The sequence below is a fragment of the Pelophylax lessonae genome (assembly GCF_965119305.1).
Source record: "Pelophylax lessonae genome assembly, chromosome: 12".
NCBI classification, from domain to species: Eukaryota; Metazoa; Chordata; class Amphibia; order Anura; family Ranidae; genus Pelophylax; species Pelophylax lessonae.
Window position 1 is genome coordinate 122,194,054 of NC_138779.1, and position 15,323 is coordinate 122,209,376.

Sequence of the window (15,323 nt, forward strand, 5' to 3'; positions counted from 1 at the left end):
GTCCAGATACCCCAGGACAGAAATGCCCTGGGCCCTCAGTAAAGCCAGAACCGGCGCAAGCACCTTGGTGAAAACCCGAGGAGCCGAAGCGAGACCGAAGGGCAACGCCACGAATTGATAATGATCCTCCGCAATGGCAAAATCGAAGGTACCTCTGGTGACCCTCGAAAATGGGGATGTGTAGGTACGCATCCTTCAAGTCGATGGAGGCCATGAATTCCCCCGGAACCAGGGCAGCCACCACCGAGCGCAGGGATTCCATTCGAAACTTGCAAACCCGCACAAAGCGGTTCAGAGCTTTCAAGTCCAGAATCGGAAGTACTTTGCCCTCCTTTCTGGGCACAGTGAACAGATTGGAATAGAACCCCCGAAATCTGTCCCGATGAGGCACAGGAACCACCACTCTCTGGGCCCGCAGGTCCCGCACCGCCAGGTGCAGATCCTGCAAGCGCTCCGGAGTCAGCTGAAGGTTTGAGGGGAAAAATCTGCCCGCCGGCCGAGAGAGAAACTCGATCTTGTATCCAGATCGAACGATTTCCTGAACCCACCTGTCCCGAACGCGGTCCAGCCAGGGTTGAAGAAAACCGAGCAAACGTCCCCCCACCCCAGAAACGGGTGAGGGCGCCCCTTCAGGCCGCATTGTTATGGGCAGCGGATCCGGACTGGCCGGACTTCTGCTTACCCGCCCACGGCTTCTTCTGGGAGCCTTGGCCTTTGAAGGGCTTGCCCTTATAGTGCGACCGAAAGGCACGAAAGGACCCCTGAGAGGGCCTAAACGAAGCATTCTTCTTACCACGAACAAACTTATTCTTGTGAGATTGGGGCAAGAGAGTGCTCTTACCCCCAGAAATATCCTTTATCAGAGTATCCAAAGATTCGCCAAAAAGGCGGGATCCCGCGTAGGGCAAATTTGCCAGAGTCTTGCGAGAAGATTGGTCAACCGACCAACATTTCAACTATATCAGGCGACGGTTCAAGACCGCCACACTAGAAAGGCGCGCCGCCAAAGGGACTAAATCCAAGTCCGCATCACACAAATACATGACACCCTGATGAATCTGATCCACCATAGCCAAAGTTGTCGGCGGGGCAGAATCAGCCACCAGAGTGCGCCTGAGCACCTGCGTCCAATCCGCAATAACCTGGGCTGCCATAATGGAAGCAAAAATAGGCTTCAGCATAGAACCAGCAACCGTATAGGCATGACGGGCCAGAGATTCCAATCTCCTGTCCGTAGGGTCCCGGAACACCGTGGTATCCTCAGCAGGTATCGCAGTTGATTTATTCAAAATCGCCACCGCGTGATCCACCTGAGGCGGTACACACCAATGCTCATCAGTAGCCGGTGTAAAGGGATAACGCAGCTTGAACATACTCGGCACAGCAAAAGGCTTTTTTAAATTGCGCCATTGCTCATCCACCGCGCGCTGAAATTCCGTAGAGCAAGGAAAAACCAGCGATGTTTTGCGTTTCCTCTGCGTCCCATAAGAGGACAACAAAGCAGGACGAAATGGTTCATCCTGCAAATGCAGCGTTTGCTTGATAGAAGCAACCAACTCATCCATGAGTGCAAGCTCTTCAGACGAGCCAGTGGGAGAATTATCAACCCCTTCCACCTCAGCCTCCCCGTCAGACCCCACAAGGTCCAGGGATGAGTGAGACCCTGAGAAGGGCACTCCAGCCATAGCAGCCCCGTCGCCCTCTGAATCAGAGGAAATAGACACCCTGGGCCGTTTTGTGGATCGATCAGCCACCAGCATCTGCACCTGAGCAGCCAAGTTTGCCACAATAGTGGCCAGATCAGCCCCCTCGGGGGAAGCAGCAGCCCCTTGGCCCCCCACCAGGGTGGGAGGAAACTTGCAATCCTGAGAATCCATGCCCCAGCAAAAAATTAATAAAGGGTACTGCCCCTTTAGGATCGCGGCGAGCGCTGCCCCCCGCACCCACTGAACACACTGACCCCCACAGGGATAAGAAACTGGGCAAGGAATACAGGAAAAAAGGAGATATAAAACCCGGAGAGCTCACACAGGCTGCTGCACCGATCGCTGTCCCAGAGGAAAAGGAAGTGATGCAAGACTGACCGCCCCTATGAAGCCTCTGCAAGGCTACACAAACATGGCCGCTGGCTGATGACAAAACCCTGGGCAAAGAGAACTTGGCGCTGACATGTGGGATCGATCGCCGCTCAAAATGGCGGTGTTTGGCGCCAAAAACGTGTGCAGTACCTCACAGGACCTGCCACCATAATTTTTGCCCCAGAAAAAATGGCGGATCGCCGCACAGCATGTCTAAAATCTTACTGCTTCATATGACACCCAGCAGAGCGGGAGAGCCCCCCCCCCCTCACAGCCCACACACAGGCAGCAAGTGCACACAGGAGCTGACAGGGAGCACAGCAGCCACACAGACATGCAGGGTCACACAGTCCCAGACTGACACCCAAAAAAGACAGGTCCCCACATAGAGATACACTTACCAGTCCGGATGGCGTGGGGAGCCTGCTCCAGCGACCAAACCGCAGTACTGAGGACAGGGAGTGTCGCAAGCATGACGCAGTGGAGTTGCGGTGCGAAACCGCAATGGCGTCAACAGGGATGGGTCGTTCAATGTGCCAGGGCAAAACCTAAGCTGAACGCTCGATGGCAGCCTGGGAAGCCCCTGGCCCTGAGCCCTGGGATCCAGGGTGGCCAGACTGAGACCCAGCGCCGCACGATCATCTTCATCAGAAGAGCTAACTAATGCTGGAAATAAACAGCTAAGTAAAAGAAAGAGAAAAAACTTCAAATAAAATCAAAAAAGAGAAAAGTGGCTGAGACTAAGAGCCCCAGCACAGGAACAGCCTGCGTACTCCTGAGCTAGGCATGTGAAACTGAGTTGGTAAGCAGGAAGCAAGGAGGTATTGACTGTGGGGACCACCCCCTGGGGGTGGGATATGCTAAAAGCTTTGATATTAATATATTCTGTTGCCTAGCTACTCCTACGGAGCAAAGGTCAATAACCCCATTAGTGACGAATATGAAGAGGCGGCGGCGACTGTCAGAGGACGTAAGAGAAATTCAGTTTAAAAGTAAAAAATGCCAGGATCAGAGATCCCAGCAAGGAACTAGGTCCTTACTCCTGACTAGACAGAAAAAAACAATCTTAGAGCAGGAAGTGGGAGTTTACCACCTGGGCCTGCCCCATGGGCGTAAGTTAAAGTTCTGTTAACTTTGTTAACCCTTTTCCGCCTAGTGTCCTACTCCTAGGAAGCGCAGCATAACCCATTTGACTAATGAAGATAAGTTGCTGTGTCAGTCAATTAACGAAAGAGAAAAAAAAAAAATAATGTAACCACTGTTAAGGGCGTATCCAAAGGGTGGTAATAAACAGCACATACTCAGACTGGTCTGAGGTAGTAAGCTGGGTCCCCCAAGGCTCAGTCCTAGGACCAACCTTGTTCAATTTATTCATAAACAGCATTGAGGACGGGATCAGTAGTTCAATATCAGTTTTTGCAGATGACACAAAATTAGGCAGGACAATAACAGCACAGCATGAAGCAGATATCCTACAGAATGACCTGGACAAAATAAGGGAGTGGGCAAAGACATGGCAAATGAGGTTTAACGTGGAGAAATGTAAGGTTTTACACTTGGGGACTAGAAACATAAAAGCACAATACACGTTAGGAGGGGAACCCTTGGGAGAATCAAAAATGGAGAAGGATCTGGGAGTCTTGGTTGATGATAGACTAGGCAACAGCATGCAATGTCAAGCGGCAGCTGCCAAGGCTAGCAGAATATTAGCATGCATAAAGAAAGGGATGTATTCCAGAGATAAAACTATAATCCTTCCACTTTATAAAACTCTGGTCCGACCTCATCTGGAGTATTCGGTCCAGTTCTGGTCACCAGTCCTCAGAAGGGATGTGTTGGAGCTGGAGAGAGTCCAGAGAAGGGCAACTAAACTAATTAGGGGATTGGAGGACCTTGATTATGAGGAGCGTCTGCAATCGCTTGATTTATTCTCCCTGGAGAAGAGACGCCTGAGGGGGGACATGATAGCAATTTTTAAATATCTAAATGGGGATCTAGGCTTAGAAAAAAAGCTGTTCAGTCGAAGGGATTGCATGAGAACTCGGGGGCATACAATGCGATTAGAGGAGAAGCGTTTTAACCTCAGGCAACGTGGGGGGTTCTTTACTGTTAGGGCTACAAGATTGTGGAATTCTCTACCACATGAGGTGGTTTCTGCGGGTAGTATGGTGGCTTTCAAAAGACTCTTAGACGTACATCTCAAGGATCAGAACATTCAGGGGTATGCAAGATGATTACAGCCACACACATCTACACAGGTTGAACTGGATGGACTTTTGTCTTTATTCAACCTCACCAACTATGTAACTATGTAACTATGTAACTGTGAATATCAGCATAATCATAAATTACCATGATCACTCCCTCTATCGCTCACCTGCATTGGAGACTTGGTTTTATCCAGCTGCTCCTGAAGCTGCTGTATGTGTTTCTTTGTGTCTTGGATCTCCTTGTAAAGCCGTGTGGATGGGGAGTTGTTGTACTCCTCCTGGGAAGACTACAGGAGTAGAAAAAACAGATAAAATACAAAATTCATTTTTCTCTAACAGAAGAGTTTTAAAAAAAAAAAAAACACACACACACACACACACACACACACACATACACACACACACACACAATACCTTTTTTATTTAAAGTAGGAAAGCACAAAAAAATCAGGAAAATGTCACCATTAAAACTTTGCCCTACTGTCCTACATTATGCACACTGACCGCTCAGATCAGGGAATGTTCTCCGATTTATAAAAATTTAGGATAGCTAATATTCATAATTATATCAGTTACGAAACATGGAGCAACAGTATTTTTATGTTCAGAAATTATTTTGCATGACTTATTTAAAATGAAAAAGCGGGATTATTGAAGATATATAAAGGCATAATTAAAAAAATGCAAGATGCAAAAAAATTTGAAGGCCTTACTCATGAGCTTTAGCCTGTAAGGCTCGGTTCACATATTTGTGCAGCGAGCCCTGAGCGTTTCCCACACTGCACTGAAATTGCACTCCGTTCATGCGCTCTGCCACCGGTGTCAATGTTAAATAATGACAACCCAAAACAGATTGTAAAACACAGTGTGATTGCAAGAATCCAATGGCATGGGTGTGAACACCCATGTGATCCGATTCCAAAGAGCCAAAAAAAAAAAAAAAAAAAAAAAGATGCCGGCACCTTTTTTGTGCAGTGCTGTACGAATTGAGCCTACACAATGAATGGGCTCAAATCACACTGCAAAGCATCGCATGTGATTTGAATAGGAATGTGGTGCAATTCCTATCCAAATCACATGCAGTGTCCTGCACCGCATATATGTGAAACCAGACCCAAAGTTTCAGTTTAAGACTCATAAAACACAGATCTTAATGGGACTACTGACTGACATTTAATCAAGTTGCTAGCAGGCTTCAGTAAACTTTAACACCACCTAAAACTTGTTGAAAGCCTGCTAAAGCCTGATAGCTGCTTGTTTAAAGCGACAGCACTCCCATTAAGTCTGCCAAATGCTCGCTGTACACACTTATACAAGCTGAAGCCCATGTGGACAAAGTCCATGGAGGTCAAAGCAACAGGTTCACTTCAGTCTGCCCTTCCATAGCAGCACATACTGGATTTTTCTTCACTATCACTATGGTTCAGCCATAGAGAGTGAGAAAAATTGAAGAAGTGGTAGTTGGCCTAGAACAAACACATGGCTTAGGCTGACAGTCAGTACTTTGTAAGTTCTGACTAAAATGTCTTGGGACTTACACAGGGATCACTGTTGTCTCCCTGCACCTATAGGTCAGGGTCAATCATGAGCCAATTATCAGGATCCAGGGTTGTCACATGAGAGGAAAGGAAGTGAATCACCTACCTCAAGCACTGGATAATTTCTCTACACTTCCAGCAGCTGAATGAAGTGAAGGAAACGTTAGCATGTACTCCTGGGAAGGGTAACATTAAATGAAACTGGTTGTTCTGCCTGCATGGGCAAAGCATGTTTATATTTTAATGTCTATACTGACCTGTAATTGTTCTTTTTCCTGTTGTAACATTTTCTTTAGTATCATTAATTTCTGGTTGTGCACAATATTGTTTTCCTCCTTATAAAGAAAAATGAAAGAGTTATAATGACTGACGTGCTATAATTTACCTATATACAGTCAGGTCCATAAATATTGGGACATTGACACAATTCTAATCTTTTTGGCTCTATACACCACCACAATGGATTTGAAATGAAACAAACAGGATGTGCTTTAACTGCAGACTTTCAGCTTTAATTTAAGGGTATTTACATCCAAATCAGGTGAAAGGTGTAGGGATTACAACAGTTTGTATATGTGCCTCCCAGTTTTTAAGGGACCAAAAGTAATGGGACAATTGGCTGCTCAGCTGTTCCATGGCCAGGTGTGTGTTATTCCCTCAATATCCCATTTACAAGGAGCAGATAAAAGGTCCAGAGTTAATTTCAAGTGTGCTATTTGCATTTGGAATCTGTTGCTGTCAACTCTCAATATGAGATCCAAAGAGCGGTCACTATCAGTGACGCAAGTCATCATAAGGGTGAAAAAACAACACAAACCCTTCAGACAGATAGCAAAAACATTAGGTGTTGCCAAATCAACTGTGTGGAACATTCTTAAAAAGAAAGAATGCACCAGTGAGCTCAGCAACACCAAAAGACCTGGAAGACCACAGAAAACAACTGTGGTGGATGACCGAAAAATTCTTTCCCTGGTGAAGCAAACACCCTTCACAACAGTTGGCCAAATCAAGAACACTCTCAAGGAGGTAGGTGTATGTGTGTCAAAGTCAACAATCAAGAGAAGACTTCACCAGAGTGAATACAGAGGGTTCACCACAAGATGTAAACCATTGGTGAGCCTCAAAAACAGGAAGGCCAGATTAGAGTTTGCCAAACAACATCTAAAAAAGCCTTCACAGTTCTGAAACAACATCCTATGGACAGATGAGACCAAGATCAACTTGTACCAGAGTGATGGGAAGAGAAGAGTATGGAGAAGGAAAGGAACTGCTCATGAGCCAAAGCATACCACCTCATCAGTTGAAGCATGGTGGTGGTAGTGTCATGGCGTGGGCATGTATGGCTGCCAATGGAACTGGTTGTATTTATTGATAATGTGACTACTCACAAAAGCAGCAGGATGAATTCTGAAGTGTTTCGGGCAATATTATCTGCTAATATTCAGCCAAATGCTTCAGAACTCATTGGATGGCGCTTCACAGGGCAGATGGACAATGACCCGAAGCATACTGCAAAAGCAACCAAAGAGTTTAAGAGAAAGAAGTGGAATGTTATGCAATGGCCAAGTCAATCACCTGACCTGAATCTGATTGAGCATGCATTTCACTTGCTGAAGAGAAAAATGAAGGCAAAATACCCCAAGAACAAGCAGGAACTGAAGACAGTTGCAGTAGAGGCCTGGCAGAGCATCACCAGGGATGAAACCCAGCATCTGGTGATGTCTATGCGTTCCAGACTTCAGGCTGTAATTGACCGCAAAGGATTTGCAACCAAGTATTAAAAATGAAAGTTTGATTTATGATTGTTAATCTGTCCCATTACTTTTGGTCCCTAAAAAAGTGGAAGGCACATATACAAACTGTTGTAATTCCTACACCGTTCACCTGATTTGGATGTAAATACCCTCAAATTAAAGCTGAACGTCTGCAGTTAAAGCACATGTTGTTTGTTTCATTTCAAATCCATTGTGGTGTATAGAACCAAAAAGATTAGAATTGTGTCGATGTCCCAATATTTATGGACCTGACTAACTAAATCTATCAGTAAATGTTCCTGCACTTCTCGTTTCTTTAAAAGTAAATAATAAATCATTGAAGAGAACACTAATATGCAATCACTAAAATACAAATAATAAACCAAATAGTGCAGCGCTCCTTTAAGTGCCTGAACCAAAACAATACAATATAAAAAAAAAAAAAAAATCATTGCGCTAAACAAAATAATACATCTCAAAAACATGCATTTAAAAGGTGCATCCAAGCACGCATAACTATATTGTGGGCACAACATAAATCAACTCCTGTACCCATGCAGTATGTAGACAAAAAGTAGAACAAAGTCTCAACATCTTAATCATGAATCACATAGGAACTCTGTCAAACAGTAGTGTATTCCAAAAAAAAAAACTCTATATCAACAGTGTTGTGATTCCATCCATATCAACTATTTTCATAATCGATAAGTTGGTTAGCAGATCAGTTGGACTGCACTATTTGTTTACATATCAGAAAATACAGTGCAGCAGACCTGCAGCTCAGTACACCACCCATACAAGTTAGTAAGAACATGTGAATGTGTGAGGAGCAATGCCTCATGGGTCATGTAGTCCTGGGCAAGAGTAAGTAGTGAGTGATTCTAAAGTTTCTTTACCTTGCTATAAGGGCACTCTATGCTATACTTAGCAGCTTGCTATAGGGGCATTCTGAAGGCAGAAATATCCAGAAGTGCTTGGGGGGGGGGGGGGGGCGCAGAAGGGGAGAATCCGGGCAGCTCTGTGCAGAACCATTGCACAGAGCAGGTAAGTAGGACAAGTTTGTGGTTAAAAAAAAACAAAAATGATTTTATTTACAATCACTTTAAGGGCTCTGTGCAGAAAGATCAGCATCCAAACCCAGAGAGAGTGGAGGCTGATAGACTGGAGGCAATATAAGGCATTGCAATTACATTTAAAGGAAAAGTTTACCAGTATTGTGCATTATATTTAAAATTATTATATCCATTATACCCTTCATGTCTGACTCCTAGTTAAAATACCCTGTATATCTGACTGACTTCTGGGTATATATATATATATATATATATATAAAAAATTACACACACCTCACATTTTTGTAAATATTTTATTATAAATTTTCATGTGACAACACTGAAGATATTACACTTTGCAACAATGTAAAGTATTGAGTGTACAGCCTGTATAACAGTGTAAATTTGTTGTCCCCTCAAAATAACTCAACACAGCCATTAATGTCTAAATCGCTGGCAACAAAAGTGAGTACACCCCTAAGTGGAAATTTCCAAATTGGGCCCAAAGTATCAATATTTTGTGTGGCCACCATTATTTTCCAGCACTGGCCTAATCCTCTTGGGCATGAAGTTCACCAGAACTTCAAAGGTTTCCTCTTCCACTCCTTCATGACATCACAGAGCTGGTGGATGTTAGAGACTGCGCTCCTCCCCCTTCCGTTTGGGGATGCCCCTCAGATGCTACGTAGAGAGGAGATCATGCTCTGCTTCAGTATGTCATAGCACATGTTGGCATTCATTGTTCCCTCAATCAACTGTAGCTCCCCAGCAGTGCCGGCAGCACTTATGCAGCACCAGATCATGACACTTCATCCCCCCCCCCCCCCCCATGCTTGGGCTTTAGGCAAGACACACTTGTATTTGTACTCTTCACCTGGATGCCGCCACACACTCTTGACACCATCTGGCCCAAATAAGTTTAGCTTGGTCTCATCAGACCACAGGACATGGGTCCAGTAATCTATGTCCTTAGTCTGTGTGTCTTCAGCAAACTGTTTGCGGGCTTTCTTGTGCATCATCTTTAGAAGAGGCTTCCTTCTGGCATGACAGCCATGCAGACCAATTTGATGCAGTGTGCAGCATATGGTCTGAGCACTGACAGGCTGACCCCCCCGACCCCTTCAACCTCTGCAGCAATGCTGGCAACACTCATACGTCTATTTCCCAAAGACAACCTCTGGATAGGACGCTGAGCACGTGCACTCAACTTCTTTGGTCGACCATGGCGAGACCTGTTCTGAGTGGAACCTGTCCTGTTAAACAGCAGTATGGTCTTGGCCACCGTGCTGCAGCTCAGTTTCAGTGTATTGGCAATCTTGTTTTAGCCTAGGCCATCTTTATGTAAAGAAACTATTCTTTTTTTCATATCCTCAGAGAGTTCTTTGCCATGAGGTGCCATGTTGAACTTCCAGTGACCAGAATGAGAGATTGAGAGCAATAACACCAAATTTAAAACACCTGCTCCCCCATTCACACCTGAGACCTTGTAACACTAATGAGTCACATGACACTGGAGAGGGAAAATGGCTGATTGGGCCCAATTTGGACATGTTCATTTGGGTGTACTCCTACTTACCTTTTGTTACCAGTGGTTTAGTCATTATTGGCTGTGAGTTGAGTTATTTTGAGGGAACAGCAAATTTACACTGTTATATAAGCTGTACACTCACTACTTTACATTGTAGCAAAGTGTAATATCTCCAGTGTTGTTACATGAAAAAAGATATATTAAAATATTTACAAAAATGTGAGGGGTTTACTCAGGTTTGGGAGACACCGTAGCTGTATAATGTATATACATACACACTGCTCAAAAAAAGTTAAAGGAGCACTTTATTTTTTATTTTTTGAAAATTCTTTTAAATTAAGATTTTCACGTTCACTATGCATTGGGTAGGTGCGTTGTATTATATCACCTCTTTTACATGACTACTAGTAACGCCAGCCCCTGTCTCCATCCTTGACCCCAGTCATGCCTCTTCCATCGCCAGTTCTTTATAGGGACTATTAGATAGTCAGCTCCCAAACCAAGCCTCCTGGAGTGTATCTCCTATTCACCAAATCACACTATCAAGAGGGAGATCTGTGAAACATGTCATAGGATAGAGGGGGAACCTTAAGATCAAAGGGTCCGACCATCCACAGAGGGGCCCGTATCCATCCCAAAAACCCGACAGGGGGGGAGGGGGAACATCTACTCACCATGCCGGAACCGACGGGCACCCACTCCTAACAGAACCCCTCTCCACCGAAGTGGGGGGGGCTGTCGACCAATGCAGACGCCATGACTCAGTTTCCGACTGGTCGTAGGCGTCCTGGCGAGATGTTTAACTCGCAGGGCCAGTCCTCGTCCAGAGGGACTATGTCGCAGGCCGACCCAGCGCGGAGCTAGGGCCTGCACGCGCTTGTAAGCCGGCTGGGGTGACCACTGAATCTCAACATCCAGCCCGTCGCCCAGCTCCAGCATAATTGTTTGAGTGTGTCGCGGCCGATCCAGCGCGGAGCTGGAGTCTGCATGCGCTTGTAGGCCGGCTGGGGTGACCACTGGATCTCAACATTCAGCCCGTCGCCCAGATCCGGAATAATTTGCTTGAAGATCTCACAGGAAACTGGAGAAAAAAGCTAACTAAAAAAGGATCTAAAAAATCTTGCCAGGACCAAAGATCCCAGCAAGGAACTTAGGTACTTACTCCTGACTAGACAGAAAAAAAACTGACATCCTGTAGCAGGAAGTGAGAGGATATACCCTCTGGGACTGCCCCTAGGGTGTGGCCAGAACGTTTTCTTCTCCCTAGTGTCCTACTCCTGTAGAGGGCAGTATAACCCAATTTGATATTAATCAAACAGGACTGCGTCTGTCAATGAGCGACAGAGAAACATGGTCTGCATTGGCAGGAGAAGTAGAACAATGCCAGCACTCCGCCAAAGAGGTAGGATAGATTTTTGCTGATCTAGTTGGGGTATAATAATTTCTGTGGAGAAATTTGAATCTAATTAGCCTGTCCCTGAATGCTACTAGGTGACTAAAAGGTTTTTCCCAAAGGTCGCTCCAGTCTCCTCCCTGAACAGCTGGCACCTCTGCTGCCCACCTTTCCCTACATTTCGTCAAAGCAGTCGGGGTCCTTTTGATTCATTCTTTATAAACAACCGAGAGAGTTTTGGCCAAGCCCTCAAGATTCAATGGCAGGATCTCCACCTTCATCTCACAGAATTGGCTATTAAAAGCATGTCTTAGTTGTAAAAATCTAAACAGGTGGGAGTTGGGTAAGTCATGTCTTGCCTTTAGTTGGTCAAATGTGAAGAGCTCCCCTTCCCTAGTAATGTTTCCCAAGGTCTTAATGCCTCTGGTCGCCCAGATCACAGGGTCAGGGCATAGAGTAAAAGTGTGACAGATTAGGATTCATCCAGGGGGGGTGGCGACATGCCATTAAAGCTCGGGCATGCCAGTTTGGTCACCATTGCCCATGCTCCAATGGCAGCATTCACAGTCAGGGTTAAGGGAAGATCAGACCTTAGGCCTCTGTATAATGCCAGCCTCAATCTCTCATATAACCCGAGCTGTACCGCTTCCAGTACCCCAACATCTGACCTTAGCCAGCGTCTTGTAAATACCATCTTTCCCGCCAGGTAATATTTCTGCCAATCCGGCAATGCCAATCCGCCCTGGCACCAGGGCTCTTGCAGAACCCTATGTCCTATGCGAGGTGTTACAGGAGACCAGAAGAAAGATTCAATAATGCCATCTAGCTTCCTGAAGAATGATTTGGGTACCCAAGTTGGGGAGCGTCGCAGGAAGTACAATATGACTGGCAATACCTTCATTTTGAGAAAACTGATACTCCCCAACAATGACAAGGTTTTTTCAAGCCTGTATATTTTGGTGAAGTTGTGTTATCAGTGGGATAAGATTTAAAGTGATATAGTCTTGAACCCTAGCAGTAATCTGGATACCCAGATAAGTGAGGGAGGTAACCGACTGTGGTGGGAGGTTGGAGTCAGCCATCGATTTTGCATTGTAATCTAAGGGCAATATGGATGATTTCCCCCAGTCTTCTTAAGTCCAGAATACATAGCAAACTCATTCAGAATGGATAGCGCTACTTGTAAGGAGGGACCTGGGTCTTTGAGGAATAGAAGTAGGTCATCAGCATATAGTGGAGATACACTAACAAAATAAAACAAAAAAAACATCTGGTATGCAGCTTCATCCCAAAAACCTAACCATTGATCACAACAGTTCGGCAGTTCCAGATGACTAGTTCACGTCTCCAACGGGAGACTCCACATAGTTCAAGCAACTAGCTTAATAATCCAGCAACTGCAAGCCCTATCCCCTGTGCTGCCCCTCAAAGACAGCTTTCCACACTATCAAGAAATAATTGGGTACCTGTTCAAGGCAGAAATCAGTATCATAAACCACCCCAAAGAGGCAAAGGACGGAAGCCATATTTTGGTCCAACCAACGCCCCTAGGGGATATGGGGTTACTAATTATAACCAGAATTCCTATCAGACTGGGTATCCTGGTCCTAATTTCCCTTTGGAGAAATAGGGAAGCATCCTACAATAGGTTTGAACCTCTTTCTAGGGATAATTGGGATATCCATATAATTGGATGAGTCATATGATCAGGATGATAGATATATCACCAATCATCCCTATGACACTCCATCTAGGGGAGGTCATAACTCTTGGAGGCAACAGGGGTGGTCAGGTCAGGGATATAATCCCAACAGGGTAGACCCTTGGATTTTCACAGGGACAGGAACACCAATGCACAAAACCTAGATCCAAGAGAGGTTCAAGAGGGGGGGAGGAGGAGACAGAAAAAGAAAAAAGGACATAAGAGATGCTGGGATCTTCAATTCAAGTTCTGCTACTACATCAGACAATGAAAAATTTGTTCTTAACCACGCCCCTACTAAGCCAATTGATAGGTTTGGCTTATTTATGGATGTGCATAGGTATATTCGGAAGATGCATATTAAAACGGTATGTAATGTCCAACCCCATTAGGGATCAAAAACTGACGGGAAACGGGAGTAGACATTCAGGTTTGTCAAAGGCCTCTTTGTTCAACCCCCCTTGTCCCTTGGCCCCTTCCATTAGTGTCTTCAAAGACCTAGTGCTTAAGGATATTGAAGCCATGAGAAATTTGAAAGGATGGTAATGAATATAAATTTAAACAGGGGATGGAATCTCTTACGAAGAGAAAAGATATTATTGTCAGACCTGCTGACAAGGTGGGGGGGTGGGGGCATTGTTGTTCTTGATAGAAATGCATATGTTACAGAAATGAACAGGTTATTAAACAATCAGGACACGTATATCCCTCTTCCGTGTAACCCTACTACGAAATACAAAAAGGAGCTATCCAGACTGATAAACCAAGGTTTTCAGAATCACATCATAAACAAAAAAGAAAAATCTTTTTGGTACCAGTTGCACCCCGTATTCCGGTTATTTATTATCTCCCAAAAATGTATAAAGACCTTATTCAACCTCCGGGTCATCCTATAATTAGTGGAATAGACTCTTAGTTCTAGGATTGGGAGATATATAGATAACTATTTGCAACCGATAGTAGTGAAAACACTCTCTTATTTGAAGGATTCTACCCAGGTCTTGAACATCTTAGGAAATATTGACTGGAAAGAAGGTTATCAGTTAGCCACTGTGGATGTATCTTCATTATACACCATCATATCACATGAGCATGGCTACAGTGCAGCGGAGTCCTTTTTAAACCGGGATGCTACATTGCTGACAGCACGAAGACAATTCATTTTGTCATTGTTGCTGTATGCTATCAAGCATAACTATTTTTTATTTAATGGCTTGTATTTTTTGCAAAATAGGGGGGTTTCTATGGGTGCCAAATTTGCCCCAAGCATGGCCAACCTGTTTATGGCCAAATGGGAGGAGGACATCATCTATGGTGACCGTAGACCCGAGCTGGTTATTTGGCGGAGGTACAAAGATGATGTCCTCCTGCTATGGTGATAGAGGATCTCTTGATCAATATATTTGTGATCCCAATACTAATTCCTTGAGAATTGTATTGCAACATGAGGTTAGTTCTACAACGATTAGCTTTCTGGACTTGACGGTTGAAGTTAGGGATGGTGCTCTGGTCACCAGCACCTTCTTCAAAACCAACCGATCGCAATAGCTTCATAGGGCAGGGAAGCAGTCATCACCCTTCTTGGCTCAAATCAGTACCTAAGAGTCAATTCCTGCAACTGAGGCGTAATTACACAACCTCAGATGACCATTTTAATCAGTGTCTTATGTTGAGGGATAGGTTTCTAAACAGGGGTTATGATACTTCAGAAATCAATACCCTTATCCAATAGTGGCGTGGGCCGCACTATTAGGACATTAACGGTTAGGGTTAACTAACATCTGGCTAACATCAGGAAGGGTTTCCCAAAACATAGCATTTCTAAACATTACGCTCAACATCATAATAAAGACCCTAAGGGAACCATAATTTGGGGCATTGATCGGTGTCCGCCTCATTGGAGGGGGTAGCCATATCTGGCAGGAGATCTCAAGATTAGAGACCCGCTGGATTTATGACTTAAAATCCTACACTCCATGGGGTCTGAACATTGAATGGGACGTTAATTGTGTCATTAACAATAGTTAACCCAGATTAACATAAGTATTTTTCCTGCCTATTTATTCTC

The 15,323-nt window shown here is 44.7% G+C and overlaps 1 protein-coding gene across 1 annotated transcript in view; it reads right to left on the bottom strand.

Moving 5' to 3' along the window:
• The window catches only part of ARHGEF12 (Rho guanine nucleotide exchange factor 12), a 506,356-nt gene that overhangs the window by 303,093 nt on the left and 187,940 nt on the right, over positions 1 to 15,323 (bottom strand). The window contains exons 9-10 of the mRNA XM_082273891.1: positions 6,084 to 6,161; positions 4,456 to 4,575 (exon numbers count right to left, since the gene is read on the bottom strand). Coding sequence (XP_082130017.1) covers positions 4,456 to 4,575; positions 6,084 to 6,161 — 198 coding nt within the window. The remainder of the gene's footprint in view (positions 1 to 4,455; positions 4,576 to 6,083; positions 6,162 to 15,323) is intronic.